Here is a 12,246-nt window from a genome sequence, read left to right as displayed (position 1 = left end):
GACGCGCAGGCTCAGCGGCCATGGCTCACGGGCCCAGCCGCTCCGCGGCATGTGGGATCTTCCCGGACCGGGGCACGAACCCGTGTTCCCTGCATCGGCAGGCGGACTCTCAACTGCTGCGCCACCAGGGAAGCCCAGCACATTTGTTTATAACATGGTTTACTGAATATTTTAAGCCCACTGTTGAGACCTACTACTCAGAAAAAGTTTCTTTTCAAAACTACTGCTCACTGACAATGCATCTGGTCACCCAAGAGCTCTGATAGAGATGCACAATGAGATTAATGTTGTTTTCATGCCTGTTAACACAACATCCATCCTGCAGCCTGTGGATCAAAGAGTAATTTCGATTTTCAAGTGTCATTATTTTAGAAATATATTTCGTAAGGCTATAGCTGCCATAGACAGTTATTTCTCTGATGGACCTGGGAAAAGTAAATTGAAAACCTTCTGGAAAGGATTCACCATTCTAGATGTCATTAAAAACATTTGTGATTCATGGGAAGGAGTCAAAATATCAACACGAACAGGATTTGGAAGAAGCTGATTCCAACCTTCAGAGATGAAATTGAGGGGTTCAAAACTTCAGTGCAGGAAGTAACTGCAGATGTGGTGGAAACAGCAAGAGAACTAGAACTACAAGTGGAGCCTGAATTGCTGCAATTTCATGATAAAACTTAAACAGATGAGGAGTTGCTTCTTATGGATGAGAGGAGAAAGTGGTTTCCTGATAATGGAGACTACTCCTGGTGAAGTTGCTATGAAGTGTAGAGAACAAACATATGGACACCAAGGGGGGAAAGTGGTGGGTGGTGGTGGTGGTGGGATGCATTGGGAGATTGGGATTGACATGTATACACTAATATGTATGAAATGGATAACTAGTAAGAACCTGCTGTATAAAAAAATAAATAAAATAAAATTTTTAAAAAAGATACTATGAAGACTGTTGAAATGACAACAAAAGACTTAGAAGATTACATAAACTTCGTTGATAAAGCAGTGGCAGGGTTTGAGAGGACTGACTCCAATTTTCAAAGAAGTTCTACTGAGGGTAAAATGCTATGAAAATGTATTGCAAGTTATAGAGAAATTGTTTGTGAAAGAGTCAATCGATGTGACAAACTGCACTGTTGTCTTATTTTAAGAAATTGCCACGGCCACCCCAACCTTCAATAACCATCACCCTGATTAGTCAGCAGTCATCAACACCAAGGCAAGACCCTCCACCAGCAAAAAGATTATGACTTGCTGAATGCTCAGATGATGGTCAGCATTTTTTTAACAACAAAGTGTTTTTATTTTTTAATTAATTTATTTTTAAAATTTATTTTATTTTTGGCTGGGTTAGGTCTTTGTTGCTGCATGCGGGCTTTTCTCTAATTGCGGCAAGCGGGGGCCACTCTTCATTGCGGTGCATGGGCTTCTCATTGCAGTGGCTTCTCTTGTTGCGGAGCACAGGCTCTTCGTGTGCGGGCTCAGTAGTTGTGGCTCGCGGGCTCTAGAGCACAGGCTCAGCAGTTGTGGCACATGGGCTTAGTTGCTCCACGGCAGGTGGGATCTTCCCAGACCAGGGCTCAAACCCATGTCCCCTGCATTGGCAGGTGGATTCCCAACCACTATACCAAAAGCGAAGCCCATGACAAAGTATTTTTAAATTAAGGCACACACATTTTTTTTTTAGACATGATGCTACTGCACACTTAACAGACTACAGTATAGTGTAAACATAACTTTTATATGACTGGGAAATCAAAATATTCATGTGACCCCCTTTATTGTGATATGTACTTTATTGAGGTGGTTTAGAACCAAACCTGCAATATCTCTAAGGTATATGCTTTACTTAAAACTCTAAATGTCCAACAGTGGGGAATGTAAAGAAAATTAAGTTAGATGAAGTAAAAAGAGAAATCAACTTGTAAGCAAGATCTGGGTTCACATCATGGTCCTTTTACTTATTAGCTGCATGAACTTGGGAAAGTTAAATCTGAATCTATTTCCTTATCTGTGAAATAGGATAGAACAATGCTTACCTTAAAAAGTTGTTCTAAGGGTTGAAAAGCAAAAGTGACCATCAGAGTGACACATGGCTTATTTGAAAGGTTAAAAAAATAAAAGAATGTGGAAACTATGAGGCAGCGGGCAGGGGATGGGGGAGTGGGCGGCAGTTACTTAGGAAACTGTAGATTAAAAAATTAGGGCATAAAATTATATGTGTGTTAATGTTACAAATATGAATTTTTCTTTCACATTTCTTTTATCATTATTTGCTGAGGCTGGAAGGAGAAAGTGAGGCTGAGTTTTTCACCACTCTCCCATATGCTATGAGGTCTGCAAGGCCAAGGACTTTGTTGTGGTTACACTTATATTTCCAGCAAACAGTATGGTACCTAGGCATTTACTAGTCAGTAGATTTTTGATGGATGAATTAAAAGGACAAAGTGTATACAATTTTTAATGGTTCTTAACAGGTAGAGCCCAACAGCTTCTAATTCTTGACTCCCCAGGCCTGTAACTAGCTAGGAGCACCAGAGCCACAAGGAGGGTGGATGACTGAGCACTTACTTGCTGAGCTGGTAATCAGTGCCTTTGATGAACTTGAGTTTCTCCAAGGGTACCCCAATGCTCTCCAGCATTGCCTTGATCACGTTCTCATAATAGCTGGTTCGGAGTTCTAGAAGTTCCCACGGGGCCTTCATGTTATCCAGGTACGCGTGAAGATCCGCAAACAGAATCGTTACCTGGGCGTAAGAGATAAGGGACTATCAAAATGTGAATTCGTCCAAGTACCTCCAAACAAGTGAGGTAAGTCTTGTTAAGTCTCTCTTTTGACCGTTGCCCAAGGGCAACTGCTTGCTTTATAACATTAGTTCTTACCTCACATCCTGCTTTCAGGAAGTCCGCGATCTTAGACATAGGCACAAAGTAAGCCACGTGTGGCTTGCCTGTGGTTGCTGTCCCCCAGTAAACTTTAAGTTCCCGCTCCTTCAGTATCTCCTTCACCTTCTCTTCCCCGAGAACCTCCTGTTGTGGAAGCAGAAGAGCTGGTTTAATGCCAGTGCCCCACCTTGCTCATCCTTTACCCTGTGACAAGGAAAACAAAGGTATGTTTCAATGAGGGTCCAGGCTCAGAGCCAGCAGGGAGGTCTAGCCAGGCTCTCAGGGCTGAGTGAGAGCCAAATGAAGCCAGTGCTGCTGCCAGTACCATTCCAGTGCAGAGACACTGACTTCAGGGGAATGGAGCACGTCTCTAACCGTATCTTCCCCTCCGTCTACTTTTAGCTCATGCTCCTTCCTTTCACAGCCAATTTCTTAAAGGTGTCTCTTCTTCTGCTCTCCATTCCTTATCTCCCCTTCTAGTCTGAATTCCATACAGCATCACACCACTGAAAATGCTCTTGCTAAGATCACAGATGGCCTCCGTGTTGCTAAATTCAGTGAATACTTTTTAGTCCTCACTCCCCCCGAAACAATCTCCTCTTTTGGTTTTCTCTATTTTACTGTCTTAGTTTTCCTCCTACTTTTCTGGCTGCTGGGACTCAGATTTCTTTGCAGCTGTTCTTCCTAATCATTTAAACAATAGCAATCCTTGGGGCCCTATCTCTTCTCTTCTTACTCTACATTCTCCCTAACTGCTCCTCTTCAGTTGCTTCAATTACTACTTATGAGCTAGTAACTACCAAATCTCCTGCTCACACCTATATACATGTACTTGTTATCAACCCAGTTAATTCAAACACATGTTCAAAATTAAACTCATGCTTTCACCTTCTTACCTCACTCCCCAACCATCTTTTTCACTTAGTTTCACCCCAGTGCAATAAATGGTACTATCATTCACTGAGTTGCATAAGTTACTCTGAAACAGCTCTTAAGTCCTCCTACTTCTTTCCGCCTCTACACCACCAACCTAGTCTTGGCCATCATTAGAGATCACAACAAGATAACCGTAATAGCCTCTTAACAGGTCTCCCATATCTACTCTTGTTCTCTCCAATCCATGTCCCAAAAGGAAGCCAGAGAGGTCTTTAAAAACCAAAATTTGATTAACTCATTCACCTATCTAAATACTTTAATAATAATTTCCTTTTGCCCTAAGACAATACTGGAAAAATCCTAATAGGCTAGTATGCTGCTAAGAGATTTTAGTGTTTCTTCAGGTGACGGTTTGTGGGGGGCTGCTGGAAGCCATGAAAGACAAAAATTGTTTTGCTGGTTTGAATCACCTATTAGTAGGATTTGTTAAAATCTTGTGTTCCAATCCAGCTGGAGGCTGATCCTCTGAGCCCCTGACTATTTGGATACTTGGAGAGTTTTCACTACTCAAGGAAAAGTCATATCACTTACCCTTTAAAACCCGAGTAAGTCAATGCCACTAGCTTTCTGTGTCATTTCTTCCCAACCTCTCTTTATTTTATGGAGAGAGGTTAGGAAACAAAGGATCTGGCTAAGGGGAAGCATGCAAGAATCTCTGGTTAAGATCAAATTATGAGTGAAAATATCCCAAATGTCCATCAACTGACAAATGCAGAAACAAAATGTAGTATATTCATATAATGGAATATTATTCAGCCATCATAAGGAACAGAGTTCTGATAAGTGCAACAACATGGATGAAACTTGAAAACATTATGCTAAGTGAAATAAGCCAGACACAAAAGGCCACATATTATGATTCCATTTATATGAAATGTTTAGAACAGGCAAATTAGAGACAGAAAGCAGATTCATGTTTCCCTAGGGCTGGGGAGATGGGAGGAATGGGCAGTGATTGCTAATGGGTACAGGTTATTTTTGATGATGAAAACGTTCTGGAATTAAATAATGGTGATAATTGAACAACCTTGTTACTACATCAAAACCCACTGAATTGCACACTTTAAAAGGGTGGATTTTATGATATGTTAATTGTATCTCATAAAAAGAGAAAAACAAGCTGTGGCCCAACCAATGTAACCACTGCCCTTTCTAAAACCCCAATGTTAAACATAGCTTACAAGGCCTTCATGACCTGGTCTCTGCCTATGCCTCCTAAACAAACAAGTAAAATGTATAGGATGTCAGATGGTGGTAAGTTCTATGGAAAAACAACAACAAAAAAAGGCAGAGCAAGGGATGTGGCAGTTCTGGTGGCAGGGGTTTGTTATTTAAATAAAGTGGCCAAGAAAGGCCTTCCAGACAGCGTGACAGTAGAGGCCTGAAAGAGTCAAGGGAATGAGTAATATAAATATTTCCTAAGTGCTTGATCTGCATTTTGCTTCCTCTACTCCAGCCAAGTTAGCCTTCTCTCTGAACCACAGGGTTCTTTCTCTCCTCTGGATCTTGACCTGGGTTCCTTCTACCTGACACGTTTTTAGCCCCTATTATTCTGGTTAACTTCTACTCCTGCAGTGCCTGAAACCAGCAGGAACACATGTGGAGTGAAGAAGTGATCCGCATCCTTCAGGGCGCAGTTTAGAGGTCACTTGCTCAGCTTTCCCTGACACTCCCCCCGGCCCTCCCCCGTAACTTCCTTTCAAGAAAGATCTCCGCGTAAAGTACCTTCCAGTACTTGTTTCGACTGTAATTAAATGTTTGGATTATGGGTCATTTTAAACGTCTGATTTCCTCCGGACATGCTCTGGGAGGGCAGGGTCCTGACGTATCCCCCAGCGCCTAGCACCGCGCCTGACACATAATAGGGTGGGTGGGGTGGGAGCCCTGGATTCGAAGCCTGGCTCAACACAAGTAACTGCACACAGGAGGTGAGCCTGTGATTTCTGTGGGACTGACCGACGGGCAGTGAGGACTGCAATCTCTCTCAGAGCGGCCTCGGCGCGGAGTCCCCGGCCTCACACACTTATGACCCCGTAGCGGGGCTCAGGATCACTGGACCTCCGGCCCCCAGTCCCCAACGGCGCACTTCCAACCCCGAGGCCCAACCTGCAGATTCCGGGTGATAAGGTGCAGCTTCTCTTCAGGGCTCAGAGCGTCCCCCATGGCTCTGTCGCCTCCGTCTCCCGCGCTCAGCCCAGCACTCGTGCCCCTTTCTCAGTCACCGCCGCCGCCGCCGCCGCCGCCGCCGCCGAGTGCCGGGAACTGTCACGCACGTCCAGTTAGGTTGCATCAGCTGAACTCGTCGCTCGGCTTGCTCGGCCTGGACCCTTGTCCTCCTACCAGCAGCCAGGAAAGAGTCAGTAGCAGAGAAAAGTCGAGCGGGTCGATGAGACGAAAAGGGGTGGAGCCAGTAGGTGGGGTAAGCGGTGCGGAGGGCGGGGTTGCGGCGCCTGCGCGGGGCGCAACCTTCTGAGAGGCGGGGCGGTTTCCTGCCAATCACTGCCTGTTTGTCCTCCCCCTGGCGCTGGCCCGGCAGCCTCGGGGTGGGGGAGGTCGGGGAGGGGGCGATAAAATGGCGCAGGGGGCGGAGTGAGGTGCAGTCGTTTACCTAGGCTTGGGCCCGGCTTCTTGAGGTGAACAGTTGAGGGACGAGGGGGTCGGCGTTCCTCGGCTGGGAGGGGGTGGGGGCGCCTGTTGCTTCTCCAGAGGGCCGCGCAAGCCGTCCGCCCCGTTGAGGGGTTGAGAGGCCCTCACCCTGGCGGGAGAAGGGCTCGTTCTCGTTTCTGAGGTGATGGCGGCGGGGGCGGGGGGAGTGGCTCTGCCCCCCACCTCCACGTCGGCGGGCGATAGATGCCCCTCACCCTGCCGAGGCAAAGGGAGGCCGTCTGGTTACCCGAGAGGGGGAGTGAGGTCCGTTCTCCCTACCCAGTGGGGGTGGGGGGGGCTGGAGGTGGAGGTGGAGGGAGTGCCTCTGCCCTCTACCCCACGGGGCCGGGAGGGTGTCGGTAGGCAGAAGATCGCGGTCTTTCCGGCCGCGCCTTGCGAGCGGGGTGCTGGGGGGTGGAGAGGCTGAGCCGCCCCACCGGGGAGCGGAGGCCCGGGTCCAGCTGAGGTGTGGGGTGGGCAGCCATCCGCAGGGTGAGGGTGTACCGCTTTCGCTCCTGCTGGGGGAGGGGTGGGCAGCAAGCCCCGCGCTTCTCCCGCCTTTCGCGGGAGGCGGGAACTCTTGGTCTTTGGGGAGGAGGGGAGCCGGAGGAGGGAAGTGCGAAGGCCCTGCCCCGAGGGCGATGCCGTGTCGCGGCTGTAGCGCTTCTGAGGGAGAGCTGGGGGCGGCCAAGCCGTATCCTACGAAGGGTGAACTGCGATTCCCCTTACTCCTAGCGCTCGAGGACTGGAGGCGGCACCGGTTCCTTTCTGGGCTGGAGGGCGGGCAGTTGTCACTGCAGGGTGGGCCCCAGAGAGGAAGTGCTTGAGTTGCCTACCTGCTGCCCCAACCTGACCTCCAGTTTCCTGTGGATTTGTTAGAGGCTTCAAGCTTTAGCAAACCTGTCTAAATCATTTCAAAGACATTTTCTTTTTAAAAAGAAACCTGTTGCTGCAGCTGGGAAGTATTTTGTCCCTATGCCCATGTGGGCGGAAAGTCCTGGCACCCTTATCTAAGCGAAACGTTACCTCAAGCAGAGATTTCCAGCCCTGGGTCGTTTTTCTGTCCTGCAGTGTTTACGGCAAAGGGCGTTGCAGAATTCTCACCGATAATTTCAGTTCAGTTTGATTTTCATTAAACTTTATGGCCGTTTTATGGAGTGATAAAGCCTACTGAGTGCCTTTAGTGCTGTATGTCTCACATGTATTGCATGTAGGAAAGGTTGGAAATCAAAGGTCATTGGGGAAGTCCGGTCTCTTGGAAATAATCCTTTCCCTTGGCCATACCTGTCAGATCCAGCTTGGTAATGGTCTTGGCTTTAGAGCCTTGAAAGAGGAATGTGGGGTTGTGTCTGGTGTTGCAGTTATCGTGGCCTGAATAAAATAAGGCTTTGTGCTTTAAGGCAGTAGGTTTTCTTAGGTACGATAAAAATAGAAAGGGAGCCAATTTCTAAAGTTGCAACCGGGAGGTTAGAGAACAGAGGGAGGGGGTGGTAAACTGAAGTGTGAAGAGGGGGGGTGGACAGGTGAGAGAGACATGGAAGGACAGAATAGGGTCACAGAAGGGATGGGGAGCAGAGAATTAAGAGATAGACTTGGGAGATGGGGAAAATATTTTTCCTTTAAAAATAAGGAGATCCTCATATTTCATATCACTACAAAGCAAGTGCCAAGAAAGGCAGGTGATGGTGGAATGGCAGACAGGGAAGTACTAAGGCTGTCTTGTGGAACTTCACTTTAGAACTTCAGTTTTATCCGAGATTTTTTTTCCTCCCTTGCAGATTTATTAAATATCAGCTTTCATTAGTATAAGGCTTTTAGGTTTAGAATGCTTTCATAAACATCCCCTCATTTGATCCTCATGATAATCTGTGTTTGAAATTAACAGTGACTAATTATCCCCCATTTTTCAGAATGGTGTTCTCATCTGTACTGAGGTTCAGAGACTTCAAGTGAAATACAGAGGTCTCTGAATTTTAGTCCAGTGTCTCACTTCAGTGACCGTTAATTTGCAGAATTTGCCTGATATTTCAAATGTCCATACAGCCTCATCTTTAACCAATTTATTGTGACAATGTGGTTGACAAGATGCTGGTTTAAGTTAGAAGGGACTAGAGCATACTGAATAATTTCTTAACAAGTAAGGACCAGGGGAAGTTTCCTATCAGTTTAACAATGTTTTCCTACCATTACTGTGCTTCTCTTAAGACTGACTGACTCTTCAGGGGTCAGGGAGATGATGGTGGGGTAAAATAATAACCAGCCACTACTTATTTAGCTTTTACATTGTGCCTGTAGTATGCTAAGTACTTTAATGTTCATGATCTCATTAATTCTTGCAACAGCCTTATAAGGTAGGTACTGTGATGGTCCCTATTTTACAAGGGAGGACATTTGAAACTTCAGAATGTAATCATTGTATCTTTCCCCACTGACTTAATTTTAAAATGTTTTTATTATTAAATATTTCAAGCATATAAAAATTATACCATGTAACAATAACGAATAACTGTTATACCCACCACCCAGCTTTATTGTTTTAGGTCTTTTCTTATTAATGTTTTTTAAAGAAATAAAACATTACAGATAGAATTGAAGCTACTCACACCCCTTTGCCATTCCTCTTCCCTCCCCACCACCAGAAGTAGTCACTATCCTGAACTTGGTGTTCCTTATTCCTATTTAATGATATATATATGTATCCATACACAATTTATGTTATTGTTTCTTTAACAAATAAATTGTAAGGAAAAAAAGATGGGAATCTGTAGATTAAAAAACTCACAAGACCTATCAGCTGATTGCAATATATAGCCCTTATTTGGATACTGATTTTTTTTTTATCTTAAAAAATACATTTATAAAATAGCTGGAAATATGAACTGGATATTTTATAATAAGGAATTCTTGTTATTTATAGATGAAATGATGTGATTCTTGGGACTTGCTTCAAAATAATCTGGTAAAGGGGGAAGTGGATGGGGCAAAGTTAGCTATGGGTCGATAGTTGTTGGAACTGTGTGATGGGTATGTGGGAATTCATTATACTATTACGCTGTTTTTGTATATGTTTTAAATTATAATAAAAAGTATTTTTAAAAATGAGGAAATAAAATTGTGAAGAGAATGATTTGTGCAAGTTAAATGTTATATGTATATGGTATTGTTCTGCATGCTTTTGCTCCTAGACCTATTGGAACATTCTATGAGAGAAGCTCAGAAGAGCCAGCTCTGTGCCTGTGGATGTCATTTGGCATAGGAATTGATGCTTTCAGTGGTTATGAAGAATAGTCGTCCTTTGTGTGCACAGTAAAGTTTGCAAGTAATGATATTTTTCTTCCAGTGAGATTTGGCCACATTCACGGTTATTTCTCATGTTATTCCATTCCACTTGGGAAATCAAGGGAAGCCTGTGCAAAATAAGGTGGCTTAAATTATTTTTGCCAAGGGACCAAAAGCCCTCTTTGATGTCTGCATCCTTTGTAGTATATTAGAGAGTGTACTGAATGTAGAAGGCTCTGCCATTTGCTTACTGATCCAGGGCAAGTCTATCACAAGGGTGATAGAAAAAAACAAGAAAAAAAATTGTCTTTGGAATTAGACTTGGGTTTGGACCCTTGTTCTAGCATATTAGCTCTGTATACTTGGTATACTAAATGCCTCTGAACTTTAGTTTCCCAAAAGTGAAAATGTATTGAACTCTTTATTTGGTTAAGCAAGTGCTTGGACTAGACCTCTTGTTTGTTTGTTTCGTTTTTCTTTTTGGCGGTACCATGCAGCATTTGGGATCCCGTTCCGCTGCAGTGGAAGTGCGGAATCCTAACCACTGGACTGCCTGGGAACTCCCAGGACTAGACCTTTTGGAAGGAGTTGGAGAGTGGGGGTGGTGGCTCAGAAAGAGCTTCTCTTTCGGAAATGTGGCTGCTTAACCCCTGTGCCTGTGATACTTGTGCTTGACACCCACAAACTTCGTTAAGTAAAAGAAAAATTTTTCCAGAAGTAAACTTTTTTCTTACTGCTACCTAAAGAAATAACTTCACTCTATAATATAACCCAGTCACTGGGCAGAGAAATTACTTTTCATAGGGACACCTGCTTCAGTGCCTAGAACTGTCTTCCAATTGCTGAAATATTGGTAAAATAAGATAAAAAGCCATGGCAACTCTTAAGTTTAAATATAACAGCTTAGTTTCTTTGATAAGATCTGTGTTACAGAGTTATATTGAGGGGTTAGAGTTGTAAGATGTGCCTCACAGTGCGTAGTTTATAACAGGTGCTTAATATATCTTCCCTTTTTGTCCCATTTCATCTCTAAGATGGACAAGCCTTTTTTTTTTAACTTGTTTCCCCCCAGTTTTGTTGAGATATAATTGCCATATAACATTGTATTAGTTTAAGTTATACAACGTGATTTGATATATGTACATAATGCAAGATGGTTGCCAGAATAAGTTTAGTTAACATACATTACCTCACACAGTTAGGAATTTTTTTTCTAATGCTGAGAACTTTTAAGATCTCTCTTAGCAACTTTAAAATAAAAAATACAGTATTGTTAACTATAGTCACCATGCTATACATTACATAGGTCCCTTCTAATTCTAAAATTCTGTAATCCTTCCCATTTCCTTCTAACTCTTTCTCTAGTACTTCCCCCCCACCGCCCCGCTGCGCTGCGCAGCTTGTTGTATCTTAGTTTCCCGACCAGGGATTGAACCTGGGCCTTCGGCAGTGAGAGTATGGAGTCCTAAACACCAGACCACCAGGGAATTCCCTCTTTCTCTAGTACTTTATTGTCCATAGCATTTTGTATTTTCTCATATTGGTACGTAACTTTCAGTGTTGTCTCTGTAGGAAGATTATACATTCCTTGAGGGTGGAAACCATATTTTAATTTCTTAGAAATCTTATAGAGACAAATTATCTAGCTCAGTGCTGTGTGAGGATAGTAGCTCAGAAAATGTTTCCTGAAAGAATGCATGAACCAAAACTAAAATTCAGGGAGGGAAGTGGGGTGGGGGAGAATTCACAGTTAAAAGGCTACAAGAATTTTCCAAATTATTGAGTTCGGTGATTGTTTCTTATAGCTTCTTAGCTGTTGACATGTGATATGTGAATATCAGCTTTCTATCACCTTTGCCATCTAGAAAATAATTAGAGATTAGGTCTGTCATGAGCTATTTAAGAATTAGGTTTTAATTATACAAGTAATATATAAATATTCAAGTAAAAAAGTAAAATACTAAAGTCTCCCCTTGTCCTCTCAGGATTCCCCCACAGGTTATGACAGTCATCAATTTTGTGTTGTATTTTTCCAGACCTGTTCTTTGCGTTTATATATGTATTGAAAATGTATGGTCATAATTATATATGTATATATGTATAGTCATAATACATATATTGTATGTATTATGTATGGTCATAATTATAACTTTTATATGTATGGTTATAATAATAACTTTTAGATCTTGGGGGAATCTTAGACATCACCTAATCCTTGTTCTCCTTCCCTTCTCTATTTTGTAAATGAGGAAACAAGTCCCTGGTTAAGTGGCTTGCCCAAATTATCACAGCTGGTTATTGACAGAACCAGGACAACAGCCCAGGTCTTTGGACTGTCAAGACAGTACTCATCCTACTAGAGCAAATGATATTCTTAAGAAAGTATAAATTGTTGGGAGGAGGAAAATTAGTTCCTTAGTTGCATAATTTTTCCTCTAAAGATTTTTCTTTGATGTTCTTGACTCGAAATCCAACTTTGTGGTATTTAAAAAAGATCAAGAT

At 43.4% G+C, this 12,246-nt stretch overlaps 2 protein-coding genes across 10 annotated transcripts in view; one reads left to right on the top strand and one right to left on the bottom strand.

Annotated features, from left to right (window-relative positions):
- The window catches only part of YARS1 (tyrosyl-tRNA synthetase 1), a 29,593-nt gene extending 23,445 nt beyond the window's left edge, over positions 1-6,148 (bottom strand). Inside the window, exons 1-3 of one of the 2 annotated variants that reach the window (XM_007125072.4) lie at positions 5,926-6,148; positions 2,881-3,027; positions 2,569-2,744 (exon numbers count right to left, since the gene is read on the bottom strand). In XM_007125072.4, coding sequence (XP_007125134.2) covers positions 2,569-2,744; positions 2,881-3,027; positions 5,926-5,982 — 380 coding nt within the window. In that variant the 5' untranslated portion in view covers positions 5,983-6,148. Of the gene's footprint in view, positions 1-2,568; positions 2,745-2,880; positions 3,088-5,925 lie in introns of both variants that reach the window. The other variant, XM_028486744.2, reaches the window with a different exon arrangement.
- A 79-nt stretch (positions 6,149-6,227) lies between these two features.
- The window catches only part of S100PBP (S100P binding protein), a 31,789-nt gene continuing 25,770 nt past the window's right edge, over positions 6,228-12,246 (top strand). For 2 of the 8 annotated variants that reach the window (XM_028486793.2, XM_028486789.2), the window contains exon 1: positions 6,238-6,452. The gene's annotated coding sequence lies outside the window, so the exon portion shown is untranslated. Of the gene's footprint in view, positions 6,453-9,650; positions 9,785-12,246 lie in introns of all 8 variants that reach the window. The other 6 variants (XM_007125074.4, XM_055083160.1, XM_028486811.2 and 3 more) reach the window with 6 other exon arrangements.

Source organism: Physeter macrocephalus, chromosome 3 (genome assembly GCF_002837175.3).
Source record: "Physeter macrocephalus isolate SW-GA chromosome 3, ASM283717v5, whole genome shotgun sequence".
In the NCBI taxonomy this organism is placed as follows: Eukaryota; Metazoa; Chordata; class Mammalia; order Artiodactyla; family Physeteridae; genus Physeter; species Physeter macrocephalus.
Note: the sequence above shows the minus strand (reverse complement) of the source record. Positions and strands in the feature narration are given on the sequence as shown.